This window comes from Tachysurus vachellii, chromosome 13, assembly GCF_030014155.1.
Source record: "Tachysurus vachellii isolate PV-2020 chromosome 13, HZAU_Pvac_v1, whole genome shotgun sequence".
In the NCBI taxonomy this organism is placed as follows: Eukaryota; Metazoa; Chordata; class Actinopteri; order Siluriformes; family Bagridae; genus Tachysurus; species Tachysurus vachellii.
Genome location: NC_083472.1, coordinates 4,111,761 through 4,128,526, shown reverse-complemented (window position 1 = coordinate 4,128,526; position 16,766 = coordinate 4,111,761). Strand labels below are relative to the sequence as shown.

The 16,766-nt window shown below is 38.4% G+C and overlaps 2 protein-coding genes across 4 annotated transcripts in view; both read left to right on the top strand.

Moving 5' to 3' along the window:
• The window catches only part of hipk3a (homeodomain interacting protein kinase 3a), a 42,917-nt gene extending 35,092 nt beyond the window's left edge, over nt 1-7,825 (top strand). For both annotated transcript variants that reach the window (XM_060884443.1, XM_060884442.1), the window contains exons 15-16: nt 1,544-1,677; nt 2,203-7,825. In XM_060884443.1, the coding sequence (XP_060740426.1) occupies nt 1,544-1,677; nt 2,203-2,601 (533 nt within the window). In that variant the 3' untranslated portion in view covers nt 2,602-7,825. The remainder of the gene's footprint in view (nt 1-1,543; nt 1,678-2,202) is intronic.
• Nucleotides 7,826-10,952: 3,127 nt separating this feature from the next.
• The window catches only part of kiaa1549la (KIAA1549-like a), a 72,134-nt gene continuing 66,320 nt past the window's right edge, over nt 10,953-16,766 (top strand). For both annotated transcript variants that reach the window (XM_060885969.1, XM_060885968.1), the window contains exon 1: nt 10,953-11,440. In XM_060885969.1, the coding sequence (XP_060741952.1) occupies nt 11,284-11,440 (157 nt within the window). In that variant the 5' untranslated portion in view covers nt 10,953-11,283. The remainder of the gene's footprint in view (nt 11,441-16,766) is intronic.

Below are 16,766 nucleotides of genomic sequence, written 5' to 3'. Positions count from 1 at the left end.
GGTATTGAGTGCACTGTGACCCGTGTGTCCTGTGCGTCGCATCCCTGCGTTGAGTGAAAAGTCTTTGGGGTTTTTTTTCCCCTTCATTTCCGGACTTCTCCTGTCTCCTGCTCGGACTTCATTTCTTTCTTTCTCCCCGTTTAGCTTTCTTTGTGTGTTGTTTGTGTGATTGCATGCATTAGGACGTAAGAAATCCTCGATTTAAAGCACCAAGCTCCGGCAGCATGTAGGATACGACACTGTAGTGTGGTATGTGACCTGAGCTACCTCTGAGCTTGGAGAGTACTTTTAAAAGCATAGAACTAGGTTATGAGTGATGTTTGAAATCTGCTAGAGGTTTTACTTATTTATTGAAACAAAAGCGTGTGGGTGGATGAGGCTAACTGTTGTTTATCCATTTTCCATTCACCGTTGGCAGGCAGATAAGTGGCTTCACCCAACTGTTCATTCAGCCTTTATTCACTTGCCAGAGACTGAAAAACTCTACTTCCAGTTAACATTTCTATTTTTATTGGATGCATTCATGTAAACACAGAATGCCCTGATTGGTTTATATTGGTTCACTACACACACAAGGATGTGCTTCAGCTGTTTTATGGGAACTTTTTTTTTAATTCTTTATTGATTAGCGTCAGCAGATTCAGGACATAATCTTTTCATAATCAGGAACACAAAAGGAGCTGGAAACAGTACAGCACACACAATGCTACACAACTCTAATGCTAGCATAACGCGCACCTCGAAAAAGAAAGACACCAGATTGAACATTTTAACATGCATCAAGGAATTACAGCTCATCGCTAAAAAATGTTAGCCAAAGACTTCCTGCCTCTTTGGTAAAAACATGAACCGAATGCAGAAGGAAAGCTTCAACAGCAGAGGTGTTATTGGAGAAGGATAAAGACTGTAGACGTATTAGAGTCTTTTCAGTCATTTCTGGAAAAATGATTATTTAGTCCACGTTTACATTACAATCTAAAATTGCTCAGATCTGTGAGTACAATAATTCATATAACACTCAATCGAGATTTAAGCTGCATTCAATACAATAAAAATAAAATCGCTCAGATCAGAATCCACTGCACGCTCACTGGCTCCTCTTTCACAGCCAGATCTTTCAGCACAGACGTGAGCGTAATGGCTGCAAAAACAATAAAAGCTCTGCATCTGGCCTTTTCTAGCTGATGAGCCACAGCCAAGCTCCAGAAAACATCTCTGCGATGAACGCGTACAATGTGCTCGTGTGCCGCGGTAACGATCGCTAGTTTCACAAACAGTGTTGCTGGTTGTGGTCCACGTTCCATATGGATCATAAGAATGACATTTTGATGACTATTAGATCAGCGCAAATTGTCGGAATCGTGTTGTAATGTAAACGGAATACCGTGTGACAGAAATCTGACCAATCATTTCTGTACAACTGATAAGTTTGATTTATTGTGATGAATTTCCACGTTGATACCTTTCAGTGCTGTAGTACTTATGTTTTCCCTTTACTCATGTTCTCTCTCTCTCTCCCTCTCTCTCTCTCTCTCTCTGTCAGTGTTCGAGGCTTCATGCCAATTGCGAGGACGATGCGCTCCCGGCCGCATGAGTCTGCACACCACTCCGAGTTTGCCTCGCCAGCACAAGATCACCTCCGCATTCCAGCAGCAGCCGCCTCTCGGCTTTGGCCAGGTCTCCTCTCTGCCCTCCTTTTCATGCTCTCCCTCACTCTTTCTCTGTATAGAAAGAGCTTGATATAATGATGGGATGTGTTGATACCTCTTTCTTTTTTTTTTTTTTTTTTTTTTTTTTTTTTTTTATTTTTGCCCTGTTATGAAGAAAAATTGTGGAGTGGACCGAGTATACCTCAGGCTTCCGTGCAATATGCTACGATTTATTAATCCCGTTTATTTAACACCACAGAACCTTAAGACACAGTTGTTTAGTCACCTGGTCTCTACGCAAACCAGCTTTGTTTAGAACCTGGGGTCGCTGGGGTAACTTTAACGCACCATTAATGAAGATTTACAATCTGGTATAAAAATACGGATGTTATTATTTACACACTAGATTTGACCTTGGCTAAGAGTGAAAGAAACGATTCAGTACGTTATATTTATAGTCCTGTTGCTATGTGAACGAATACATTTTGCTTATACAGCTTTAAACTCTTCAGGTTTTAACGGTTTATCTTTTTTTTTTCTGTCCCTCTTGCAGGTCCAGCACTACAGCTCCTGTCACAAGGAATGGAACGGCAACTACACCCAGCCTTGCCGTCCACAGGCCTTCATCCCTCCCACGGTGCACGGTCACACCTTCCCTCACGCCAGCCCCACCCACTCGACCCAGGCCCCTCCCCCAGCCCCTCCCGCCCTGCTCTCCTACCCTCCTTCCGCCCCCGTCGCCCACCTGCTGCCCTCCCCGCGGCCCGTCCTGCAACCTGCTTACAGTCTGGTGCCTCGGGGCATCAGCATGGGCATCAACCCGGGCATCAACCCGCTGCACTCGCCGGCCGCCTTCAGAGCCCTGTTCACACCGCACTCCTATGTAACGTCCCCCGCCTACACAGGCTTCCCTCTCAGCCCCACCAAACTGCCCCAGTACCCCTACATCTAACACATACACATGCACACGCCAACTCCAGGGGTCCGTACTGCTCTGACTCCCTCGTCTCCAAAAATCGTGGAGTTTAATGCGTTCCAAACAGATATCATGGAAGAAGAAGAAAAAAAAACGCTTGGTATATGAATTAATACATAACTCACTTTTTCTGCCTTTTGCACATTTGATATTGAAAACAAAAAAATAATCCCTGCACCCCAACCCGCCGCACCCCGAGTCATTAAATCCTTTCATGTATACGGGGCCGCGACGGGATGTCGTCTCTCTCTATAGCTATTTTTCTACATTGCCTTCTAAATGTGACTCAGTGAAGCCATCCCAGTCTGGTGGTAAAGCCTACACACACAAACGAGTGACTTCCTCTTGTCGGTGTGTCTGTGTTTTTTGTAACAGGCTCATGCCCCTTCGTTCCCAGTGTTAACTCCTGTACCACGTCCCACGTTTTAAGGTTACTGCACTCTGTATGGAGGAAACGCAAGACTCAGAACTCACTTTGTGACTTTTTTTTTTTCGGAGTGTAACCTGATCCCTCCAAAAAGTGCCTTATGAAAAAAAATAAATAAATAAAAATCATGTCTGTGCAGGGTGTGACGTGACACTTGCATTCACATGACTGCAACAGGACTGCAGCACTTGAAATTTCACCTTTTTTTCCCCTCTTTTTTTCTTTTCTTTTTTTATTTCTACATCAAGTCGGTCTTTTATTTTGTCCGGATTGCATTTTGGTGGGTTTTGTTTTGTCAGTAAGTCACAGCGGAGCTGTACATCAATGTTGCGTAAAGTTGAAGGAAAAAAAAAAAAGACGTGCTCTTTTATCACTAAGCTGATTTGGAACGACACGAATGCGTTGTGTACAATTTTAATTCTCCCTGTTTTTTTGTTTTTTTTTATTTTTCCACCGAATTTGCTGTCGTGCTCGTTATTGAAGTGTTGAGGCTGTGTAACCTTTATGCATTTCTTCGATCCTCTTCCACTCCTGCTGTATTCAAGATTTTCTTTCATGCGTTACATTCTGACTAAACCTACCCAGCACGAGGTGGAGTGTAAAAAAGAAAGAAAAGAAATTTCTGGGTTTTCAGTCACGGCTCTGTCTGCGAGGAAGGTTTTCACATTGACCTGATGTTTTGTTTTTTTTTGGCAGACAAACAGATCCTTACCTCTGCTGCTTTTCATTTAAAGCGCTCGGTGTCTGAGGGATCACTGGTGTGATGTGGCATGATGCGTTTTGTCATTTTATTCATTTTTTTTTGCATGGATTTCCTTCGATCGCTGTAGCAACCGAACGAACTATGTACCGTTTAGATTTGATTTCCTATTTGATAATCATTTGCTATTCTTTTAATGAATACTAACAGTATTTACACTGTTTAACACAACTGCAATACAATCCATCATTTCTTGGTGTGTTTGTTGTTTTTTTTTATTCACTATTCTAACTTTTTTTTTTTTTTTTTTTAGAATTAGACGTGTGTTTTATTTGATTTTTTCGGTATTGGCATTAACCTGCAGATAGCTCTTTAAATCATTTGACGTGGTTTCCTGTTAGCTTGTGCAGAGATTTCAGTATTTAACTGTCAATCTGTCCTAGTTGGAGTATTTAGTTCTTTTCTGCGGTGTGAGTTGGTCGTGTGCAATTTATTTCCCCCCCTCATCTATAAGCACGTGATGAGATTCGAGCTTTTTTTCAGCGCCGGTTGTTTTTAATTTCATACATTCCGTCAGGGAGAAATCTTTTTTATTTTCTTTTTTAACGTGCTTTTGTGTTTTTATTCAAAATTTTTCCTTTGCTTTCATTATATATATATATATATACATATATTAAAAAAATGCTTTTGCTACACCAAAGACAGTAATTTCTTGATTTTCTTAAGCGACGTAGCTACTGTTCTAGCCTAGACCTCAGATATTACTCTAGATGGGGTTTTATTAAACAACAACAACAAAAAAGAAATGTACTCGGTGTAAAGGTTGAGGTTGATGTTTAGTGTTTGTTTTTTTTTTTGTTGTTTTTTTTTTTTGCAAGTTTAATGATTTCATTTATCCTTGAATGTACCATAGATAAGCTGCTATTCACTGATCGCCACTTCGTCATAGCTGTGAGGGTAAAGTGATTAACTTTGTTCTTAGCTTTTCTTATTGTTTTTGTACACGTGTCTTCGACGACCTTAAGATAGACGTGAGGTTTCTCTTTCGGTTTTACTCTACTGAGCGGCATGGAAGCGTTTTTAATGCCTGTGTATATTTTGCTTTTCTGTTTGAAGTGTCATTGTAACTACTGTATTGCGATTGATGGAAGTTTTAGTTTGTCGTGTTTTTTTTTTTTTTTTTTTTTTTTTTTTTTTTTTTGGGGTGTTTGTGTGTTCTCTGTTTTATGAATTTTCTTTTCTATTTTTTTCTTCCCCTCTTCCTATTCCTTTTTCGTTTGCATTTGTGTATTATCTGTAGTGTTAATGGTAATCTTGGGGCTCATCATTGCATATGAGATGCATATCGGTGTATATCAGAGTACGTTTAGATATATATTAGTATCTCGATAAGGCATAGCTTGCAGGATAGATTTAACTCTTTTATTTTCTTGTTGTTGTTGTTGTTGTTATTATTATTATTATTCATATTATTTTGTAGATGTGTTTAATCGATCGATTTGTGACAGAGGAAAAAAAACAAAACGCCCCGCTATGAAATCGTACCTTATTCCGATTCCTCCAGGGAAGAAGTGTTGCTTGTTTATAATCGATTGCAGTGCTTATTGTTAATCGGCATGTATTTCAAAAAGTCTTCAGCATTTACTTTGGAATCTGATTTCAGTCAGTAAACATTTGTTAGACACGTTTTCGGCTATTACGACGAGCTCGTGTCGACGTCGACAGACCCCCGGATGCATGATTTAGTTACCGGAGGCCAATTTTTCCTCATGGTGTTTGTGTGGAAATCGTCACACACTCTATTTCTGCTCTGTCGAAAGAGCAGCGCTTAAACTAGTGCCTTTCAGATGTGCTTCAGACCTTTATGTCCACACACACACGCACGTGCGCACACACACATGCACGGCAACCCAGATCTTCTCGCTTGCGAGGTCAGTTAAAGTGTTGTATCTTGTGTTGTGTGTTTTTGACTCATTTGTACCTCTTAGTGTTGAAAAATTAGTTATGCACTGGTTTCCAGTAGTGTGTGTGGAGCGTGCATGTTGTGCGTTCGTGTGTGTGTGTGTGTGTGGGTTTCCACACAATAGTTTCGTCTTTGGTAGTGTTTGTCACTTGGCAGTCCCATGCCGAACATGCAATGCAGTGATGTCTTCATGTGATTTTTATTTTTAAATCCGTACATTTCATTTGACTTTTTAGCCTCTGTGTGTGTGTGTGTGTGTGTGTGTGTGTGTGTGTGTGTGTGTGTGTGTGTGTGTGTTTGTGTTTCTGTCCTATTTTTTTTGCTACTGCTCAGCAACAGTAATCCAATAATGAACTGCTTTCAGGGATCAGCACTGGTTCGCTGACATGGTCCTCTGTCCCGTATTGAAGCTTTACATTAACACTGTGATTGTAATAAGCTTGGGTTAAGCTTCATCATCCCGCAGTTTAACACCTAACCCACCACCACACCCCCCCCCCCCCTTTTTTTTTCTTTCCCCTCTCTCTTCTTGTTAAGCATCATACTCTCTTTTCGACGGGACACAACGTTCATACCAATGTGCACATTATTCGCTTTAATGTACTTTTAAAATTTGGTCCAAAAAGAAACCTGGATGCAGAAAGCAGCCACAAAATCAAAAAGAAAAAAAAACCTCATTTCACTTTTTCTACACAATGTAGCACTAGGGACAAGTACACATCAGAAGTACACACTCCATGCAGATTTTACATCATTTTTGTTAAGTTCATCTGCATTTAGACAAAATCAACCAAAAACATGTCCGAGATGGAGAATTAGGGTCAGACAGGTCTGGGAAAACAATCACTTGGTCATATTTTGACATTTGCTGCTAAATCTGAAAATCGCTCTTAAATTGCAATGTGTAGTGTTTCTCCCAAACGTTCATAAAATACATTTAGATCCTGCTTGGATTCCAGTGACGTGTAAATTCTACTTCTACATGTCTAACCTGATCTTCTGCTGGATAAACAGATAAACAGCTCTACTGCCAAACTAGAAAGATTTCTTGTTCTTAATGATTTCCTTCAGATCTCAGTGGACTAGACTTTTCTTCTTGTCTGTAACAAACAGCTTGGGTCCCAGTCCTGAGTTTTATCATGTCAGGAAATCACACGCACGACTGTTTTCACACACACAGCATTGATCTCTGCACCAATCCACACAGGCAAGGAGAGAAGGTCAAATAATAGTCGTGCCATTTGGTAACATTTCTTTATCTTAAAGTAGAAAAGTCCAAAAAATATTTAGCAAGAAAAACGAGGGACAAAAAGCCGCATTATTCAGCAGCAACATCTGACAGGTTTTCCCAGGTCTCACACACACATACACACACACACAGACTTGATAAAATACTCTCATCATACCAAACAACTGTATTTGGCTTTTTTTTATTTCACTGTTCTCATTCTTTCTCTTCCTCTCTCCATCTCTCTCTCTCCATCTCTTCCCCCCTCTCTCTCTCTTCCCCTCTCTCTCTCTCTCGATTGATTTGTCTGTTTTTGTTCCTTTTAGAGATGTGTACAGAAATTCAGGGTCTTGGTATTTGTCACATGTGCTACTGTATACCAGTTTCTGTCCTAATGTTTGGGTTTAATCGCTTTAGAGCTATTTAACCTCTTTTTTCCTGAAGATGATATTTTCATAAGTTGTTAAATCTCACTGCAAGTTATCAGCGAATAGATTTAGACTTCCTAGTAAGTGGACTTGATTTACTAAATTTGAACTGTTACTGTTTTAATACATGTAGGGTTTTGTGGCTTTCTAATTCGTTTTTTGCTTCTGATTTATTTTTACGCTACATTAGTTTGCCATGTAGCCATTGCACTGTGCAATATTCAGTATATGAGGACTGGGAACTCTGTTTTATTATTTTTTAAGTGTCTAATGTCTCATACAGTTTTCGGTCGTTATTTCTCTGGTTCTCAGTGATTTCTATGTGACCAAGCCTTATGTACTTTGTCACAAAAAGCGGGTTTTCCTGGTGACTATTTGGTGAGTGTCAAAATAAAGAAATTATGGTGTATTGTCAAAATTCACTTTGAATTAAAATATATATTGCTGCCGGCAATTCGTCTCGTCTGGTTATTTTTCTTAAATGCTTTCTCTGTCCAAGTTTTTTTTCTTTCATGTGACAGCACACGGATTTATCATAAGCACCTAATTCAGCATTGGAGAAATAAATACGTTCATTTTGAATTAGTTGATCACCAACCAGCCCACTTTCAAATGTTCCCCCTGGATACACAGGCTATTAAACACATATACGATATTGCTCTCTTTATTCTTTACACATGACCCTATTTAATCCTAAAGTTTTATTACACACAACCTGTACGTTCCATCATTTTAAAAGTAATATATACAAAATATAATTATCATAAGCTGTAATCACTCTGAATTGCCTAAAAGAATTTACCATTTTTATGATTTGGTGTATATGTAGAATTAATTATATAGAATTTAAAAGTTGACTTAAAAAAAAGCTACAAAAAAAAAGATATTGTAAGTAATAAAATACAGTGATAAATAAAATAGATAAATAGACGCAGGCAAATAAATCAGTAAAACGACTGAACAGTGCCCTCTTGTGGCCAATGTTATAATCGCTTTATAAACAAGTCACACACGTGAATAGAATGAACCTGTATATGTGGCTTTTCACATAGTGCTTGTTTCTCCCTTATGTGTTTTCCTCATGTGATTCATTTATTTCTCTTTACAGACCAACTAGTTTCACGTTTCACATGTCATTTATGTTTACTTGAATGTGCAAGTGTATGTATGATGAATCATTAAAAACGTAACGTGTGAAATGTATGTGATTTTGTTCATTAGGGGATTTTTTTTAATCTACTTTCATTTAAACTGTTATTAAACACCTTACATTGGCAATCAATGTTCTATAAAATACAGTATAAGGCGGTTTCTATCTCTGGTGAATATTTTTGCAAATTAAAACATGTTAAGCTGTAGATAAATTACATTTGTTTAATTTCATTACATTTCTATATCTTTTACTAGAATTTTTTTTAATGTTAATGCTTGTCATTGTTAACTGATTTTTGTCTTTAAACATAATTACATATCAGAGGAAGTAAAGAATCATAAACATTTAGCATTTCTAGTTTATGGTTATATAAAAAATATATCATACTACCAGTAGATTTTTATTGACTGGTAAAGTTAATTATGCATTTTATCAGTTGTTAGCTTTTTTTTTTTTTTTTTTAAATGATTTTCCTGACAGCTCTGAAATTAAATGACTTACCAATAAATGATTTGTACATCAAATAAAGCTTTATTTATTTGTTTGTTTATTCAGACAGAAATAAAGAAACAAACAAAAAAGAAACTATATTTTGCTGTTTTGCTTGTTTACTGGTTACATCCAGCAGAGGGCACTGTTACTGTCTAGTGTATTAAGATTCATTTCAACGATTCGACTCATTTAAAAAAATCTTTCCAAATGAATCGAGTGCTGATTCGTTCCGCAGTGGACATAAATAAGTGCACAAAATACATGAAATCATATAGTTTTCAATAATAATAATAATTTTACAAAATAATTAGTTTCTTTAGTTGTTCATGTAGATGTGATCTTATGTAGCTACATTTCCAAGCTACATTTTTAGCTACATTCATTAACTAAAGGCCTATTGTTCTTTTCTCTGTTTGTTTGTTTGTTTTTAATATAAAGATTTTAGGATTTAAGTTCAAACATATTCTCTATAAATAAGTATTTTATTTCATTATATTTTACCTAGAAGTATTACAGAATGTAATATAAGTTCTGTACGAAAACAGTCGAGACTTATGTGTACTGTGTGAAACAATAACATTAGCTTGTAGCCAAATGCTAAATCTTGTTATCAGAGTTTAAAGTATGATTGTTATGGAAACTAATGATGCTACTCAACATATCAGTGTTATAATATTTGATCCTTTAATACATTCAATATTATACCACAGAGCTGTTGTCGAATCTGATTAATCACGAATTGTTTTTATAGCAACAACTAGTCACAACAAAGTGGCTAGTTTTTAGCTAACTTTTGGTGGTATCTGTTCTTCTCAGTTTAGTATCTGATACGTCCTATAGATGAAGGCTTCATATTTAATAGATTTTTAAAAAAAAAAAAATGCTTGCGCCATTGTCCTTCCATTGGGGCAGTTGTGGCTCAAGTGGTTAAGGCTCTGGGTTGTTATTTGGAATGTCAGGATTCAAGCCCCAGCACTGCTAATTGCCCTTTACCCTCCCTGCTCCAGTGGCGCTGTGTATCATAGCTGCCCCTGTGCTTTGAACCCAACCTCCTCAGTTAGTATGTATAAAGATAAAAACCTGCTGTAATGTATATGTGATGATAATAAAGGCTTCCAGTTTCATTTGGTTTAACAAAAGGTTTATGTATCAGCCAATCACTGGGGTGTCTGAGTGAAAAGAACAGAAGGAAATTAGCTAACTAATGTAACATGGGGTGGAAAAAAAAGAAAAAAGCAGATGACAAGACATGAAAACAGGTAAGAAATTAATGCTAGTTAATTCATTGATTTTAGCCAATTTGTTCCCTTGTGCTTTAGAAGCAAGAATTCTGGGCTCTTACCGATCCAACTTGTAGATCATATACATGACCAGTGTAGAGGACCTAACAGGAGCAGGAAAGCAACAACAATTGGATTTGACAACATTGACTGACTAGCAATTACTAGGATCTAGAGTATAGAATGTTAGGGGAAAACGCATTTTTAGTTGCTAGCTTGTTATTCATATGATAATCACATAAATATGATTATTGTTGTATTGAATATCAGTCATCACTGCTTTAATATTTTGATTCTTTTTGCTCCATCAAGTAACTAGTTCCCAAAGAAGCCACAGCTGGAAAGAGACAAGGCTCATTTATGCAGCTGTCTAATTAACCAACCATGTGGCAGCAGCAGCACAATGCGTAAAGTCTTACAGGTACCTGTATATACCATACGGTTATATATATATCAATTGTTAAAATGTTCAGGATGGTGAATTTATTTAAAGAACGTACACATGTTTTTTGTAATGTTGAACTCCTGCGAATCAATTTGGCTGATTGAATCACTTTAGAGTCGTTCATAAACTCGATTCCTCAGTGAAAAGGCCCCCGCTGTGTGTTTTGCGCGTCAGATGCGCACTGGAGATCTTTCACTTCTCATTTTTATTAGCAGCACGTCGTTGTGGTGGTTTTTGCAGAGCCGGGGGCGCGCGTGCGCGCGCGTTTGTGTGTGTGTGCATGTGTGTGTTTGTATGTGTGTTCCGGATGAAATGCGCCTTTTTACGCGCTGAAATGATGCTCGACGTGAAGGCGGCTCGGTTCGATACGGACTCTCTGCCTTGACGTTGCCTTTAAACTTTCCCATGCTGGCCATCTAAAACCCGGTGCATTCGGACTCGGACTCGGACACAGCCTCGGTCTCACACACCGGAGCGGACACGTCCTGATCCAATGCGCGTTTCGTTTCCGCGCGTCCAGGCCCGCACGCCAACACGTTCACATGGCCTCGAGAAAAGTGCCCGTGGTGGGAAGCCGAAGAGCAACGGGATGGTGGAGGAACAGGAGGTGTCCGGAGCGGCCGGGCTCGGTGTGGCGCCGGTGTGTGATGTGCGCAGGGATCACACTGCTTTTCCTGCAGCCTGCATCCTCCAGACACGGTGAGACCCAATGCTCATCCTGCTGCTTATCCTTCTCCTGACAACCTGTTTGAATCAAGAGCATTCTGGGATTTATTTTCCCCCGTTTACAGTTGCACTGAGCTGCTTTTGAATCATTCAGTGATTTTATTGGAAAAAGAGTCGCAGCCTTAAAGAGCGCAATGCGCCACGTCGGGCATCAGCCTCTTTATCAGTACACTTCAGTTTTATTTCTTATAGCTATTGAACACCAATCATAAAAAAGCAAGAAACCTTAACTGGAGCTAAATAGAAAAAATAGCTGCAGTGTGTGTAAACACTTCCTTTCCTCATGGGGGGAAATAAAGGCGCCTACGTGTTGAGAATAAATAACAATGGATTTGCGCGCTAGTCACTATTATTATTATTATTATTATTATTATTATTATTATTATTATTATTATTTAGATTCACATATTTATTAGAAATATGATTGGTATTATAATGTCAATGTTAACATTTTCTTGCGTATCTTTATAATATAGCTTTACACATAGATATGGAATAAAAATGTTGTCTTTATACCTGTCTTTATACAGTATAAATTGGTTTATATATATATATATATATATATATATATATATATATATATATATATATATATATATATATATATATATGTATATATGTATGTATATTTATATTTACATCTTGCTTTCTGTATATTGGCACACACAAACACACACAAACACACACATGCACACTAAATATAGAGTTGAGGCTGCAGTCTCCAAACGCTGCATGTAACATAACTAAAGCATGTGTGGACAAAATCAACATGGGCTTTTTCTTTGTGTGATGAACTGGTGCAGTGTGAATGTGTGTGTTTGTGTATATGCACATCTGTTCTGGCCTCTGCCTTTGTCTTCTTGTCTTCTCCCGCTTTGCTGATTTGCACATCATGCAGATTGAGTGGACAGTCTGAATATTTTCAGCTGAGTCTCAGATGGTTATTTGGTTATTTCTGCTTCTAGAAAAAAAAAAGGGTGCTGTGGATGTGCGCTTGACCTGGAGTTTGTTGGTCACGTCATTCCCACGCCATTTTTCGCTTATCATATGTAAAGCAAAGACAAAGATATAATTATCTTCACCTGTAATGTAAGACTATAATCTACACAGGCAATGATCAAGATTATATACATGTAGATTATAAATTATTGCTTATGAGCGGTTTCGGTATTCGTTTTTGTTCTTCAGCTGCTTACACATCCCTGATTCAGCTCGTTCGGTCATAATGGCTTTCATGAGCCGAGTCAGGTGAGAAAGTGCAGGAGAAAAGAACATGGAAATGTGCAGTGAATATAGTCTCCAGTGCTGGGATTAAAGACCTGTACATACTGTACAGTACATGACATCTACTGCCTGCATCTACAGTTCCTACTGCAGTATAAGTTCACGCTTCCCTTCCACTCGTGTGATAACAACCTCACGTTCAGTTTTATCACACACTAATCACCATGATACTGACTGAGTAATTGTGTGTGTTCCTGCTTAGTTGGATCGGCAACCTACAGCCACGTTGAGCTAGAAAGTGCTCAGCTAAAATGATCTTCACTTACAGATGGAGTTACTACAGCATGCATCAATATCAAGATTCTGATATTAAGTCTCTGGCATTCACATGATACCGATCCAATATTAACGATCCTCAGGGTAACTGATCCAGCGCTAAGTTCTCTGAAATAATAGCTTCTTGTTCTTGGTGACCAACACGTAATAATCGTTATACTGCAAAATGATGATATTTATAGTATTCGCTACCTTTATTTGGGTGGAAATGAAAAGAAACGATATCTGTACATGCCCATTTTTAGATTATTATTATTTTATTATTTAGCAATAACCTTTATTATTCATTTCTTTATTATTCTTTACTGCAGCACACATGAGAGTGTACAAGGAAACTTGTGCATGGGACTTTTCCTATTTTCCTTTTTACTGTCTCAGGATAAAATGGAGTTTTTTTTATCCCTTGGATTGTGTCTTTGAGCTAGAAAAGGTGCATGTATTGTACCAGGGGTTTTCAGGCTGGATACAGGCTGGGATTTTAACCCATCAGTTGGGTTAGGGTTAGGATTAGGGTTAGGGTTAACTTGACAGTTGATCAGGGTCTAAGATGACCTGATAAAGCAGTGCTCCGTTGCCACACTATTTGCCTCTTTGCGGATAAGATTGAAGACGTCTAGTAAACTAGCTGCTAGCAGGATCTATAGCTCACTGCTTGTATACAGTGTACACATAAACAATCATGTAACAGCCTCGTTTTGCCAATTTTGCCAAAGTAAGTGGAATACAGGAACCTGTATGAGGTATCACGAAGTCTTTTTATTTATTTTTTTATATATATTCATGATTAGTGATATATTTGTTTCAGAAGCAGCTGATTTAATGGTAAAGTTTGTTTTTGTGCTGAAAGTTTAAAATGAAATAAAACAATTAGAATGTATTTATTTAGATTTATTTATAATAATAATATATATATACATATTTTTTTCTTTGCTTCTTATTTTTCTTTTTTTTAAATCAACTCTTTATCTAGATATTCATTTAGTAACAGTTGGCTTTCAAACCTTTATATCATGATATGATATTTTTGTCACACTACTAGAATATATATGCTGGAATTCTTCTAATAAACACAAAAATGTCTGTAAAAAAGCAATTAACAGAGTGTCTTCAGAATAACTGAAACAATAAAGTACTTCTCTAAGGCCATATTGAACTTCTGTAAACACAAACTTTGACACAAATCTACTAAATGAACCCAGAACACAACACACCAGCTTTAACCGCAGTCACGTCTGTGACACTTCACTTACCGCTGCAGCAGAAGGCTGAAGAAAGGCTGCACGATTATTAAAATGATGTCATGTGGATACTGTAGATTCGTACCTAAGGACTGCTGCTGTAATTATACAGACTGTCTTGTACCATCCCACAATGGTACACTTAGTACTGTTTATTTTTATACATATATACTGTAATGATTTATAGTCCCACTATCCAGAAAAGGATGAATTCTAATATTTGTGAGTCTGCCTCCTGTCCTTCTTAAAGTTTGTTCCTAATTTTGTCACAGCAAAGTTTCCAAAGTTACATAACAGTTCAGTTTTGTTCGTAACGTACAGTTGGCTTACGAACAGTTTTGCACTTGTTTCCATCATTGAACAGCTGATAACTTGGACACGGTAGACTTCATGTTGAAACTAGAATTAATTTCACGCATACATAACTGCACTTTTTGACCATATAGTACACAGTTCTTCTTTTTCTTTTGTCTTTTCCCTAAGTGAATCATCAGTTTAAACCTAACTCTATCCTCGGCATCCTCTACTCTTGCACCAATTAACTTCATGTCCTCATTTAACACATCCATACATCTCTTCTTTGTCCTTCCTCTTGACCTCTTATCTGCAGCTCCATCTCCAACATCCTTCTACCAGTATAACCATCTCCCTCCTCTGTACATGTCCAAACCATCTCAATCTAGCCTCTCTGACCTTGTCCCCAACATAGCCAACCTGAGCTGTCCCTCTGATGTCCTCGTTCCTAATCCTGTCCATCCTCGTCACTCCTACAGAGAACCTCAACATCATCATCTCTGCTACCTCCATCTCTGCCTCATGTCTTTTCCTCACCTACAGTCTCTAACCCATACAGCAGAGCTGCTCTCACTACTGTCTTCTTCACCTTTCCTTTAATTCTACCATATAGTACACAGTTATAGAAGGTAAATGATATATAACCGCACTCTCCGGTGTCACCCAGATGAGGATGACTCCTGATATGAGTCTAAAACACTCTACAAATAAACTAGAATGTGGATGTGGTAGCTTAGAGGTTAAGGTGTTAACCTACTGGTCAAAAGGTTGTGAGTTTGAATCTCAGGTCCACCGAACTGCCACTGTTTGGCCCCTAAGCAAGACCCTTAACCATCAATAACTTGGAGTCTGTCTGTTACAAGCACTACACACATACAAATGAAGTTAAAATAAATTCGATCGGTTTCAGGTCTTGATAGAGCACCGTATCATTTTGACAAGGGAATGCTGCATACTTAATTTGGCCCGATTCTACTTTTTTTCTTTTTCTTTTGCAGAGCATCCAAGTTCATTCACGCATCCTTCACTAACACATTCTTCACTAGCGCATGTATCGGCTCCGGCTCCTGTTTTTTGGCAGAGTATCTGTGCGTATCTTTAGACCCGATCCAATCTCACTAGCACAGCGATTTGTTCTTCAAGTAGACCAGAACTTCTGTAACGACGTCTCAAATAAAATGCAAACGTAATATTTAATTATCCTAGTTTCAATAACCTAGTCTTACTTGCATATCATTTTAATGTGCGAATTTCGATATTGGTTTTCTTTTATGATGCAAAAAGTCCGTCTTGATTTACATAATCCTTTGCCTTGGGGTTATGAAAGCTTAAGCTTAGCCTACATTAAAGCAGTAGTTAAGACGTTTACGAAATATTTTACATGTACACAAACCTAGAAGGATTTTACCCAAATATGACATAGAAATGACATAGAACTCAATTCAAGCCTACAAGTGGTACGATGGAATATTTGGAGGAATAGTGTTGCATTACTGTTGATTAGCTTACACCATAGGACTGCAAAATCTTTAATGCTAATGCTACATGGTGTCATATGTACAACATCAGAACTGTGTCAGATTTGAAGAGTTGATCCTGCACTGCAGAGCTTTAAGCAGAGCAGGCCAGGTTTGTTAATACATTATTCACCTCTTCGCCATACCGGCTGTTTGTGTGTGTGTTTGTGTGTGTCTGTGTGTGTGTCTGTGTGTGTGTCTGTGTGTGTGTCTGTGTGTGTGTGTGTGTCTGTGTGTGTCTTCCTGGAAACACGGCCGTTGGTTTCCTTCAAAGCCTCCATAGTGATGCTCCAGTGAGTCAACAGCGAGCCTACTGTGCTGTGTTGCCATGGGAACTGATCTGCCTAACATTTTTTTCCCTCCTTGAGAGGAGAGAACTGAGTGTATTATCAGAATGACAATGATGAACTGTGCCGGTTGATTTTTTTCTTTTCTCCCATGCCCCTGTGTGTGTGTGTGTGTGTGTGTGTGTGTGTGCGTGTGTGTGGACAGACCAGTGATTAGGTTTAACTTGTTGCCAGATATACCACAGGATGGATCCTTGTTTAATTCGATGCTTTGTCACCTGTCCACTCTGTGCTATATTCAGCCTCTCACACAGCACCGGACATTGTTACGGTAGACACACGGGTCAGGCTGCAATTATATTTCAGCTGCATTATGACAAAGTCCGTCTCAAATCGCACACTT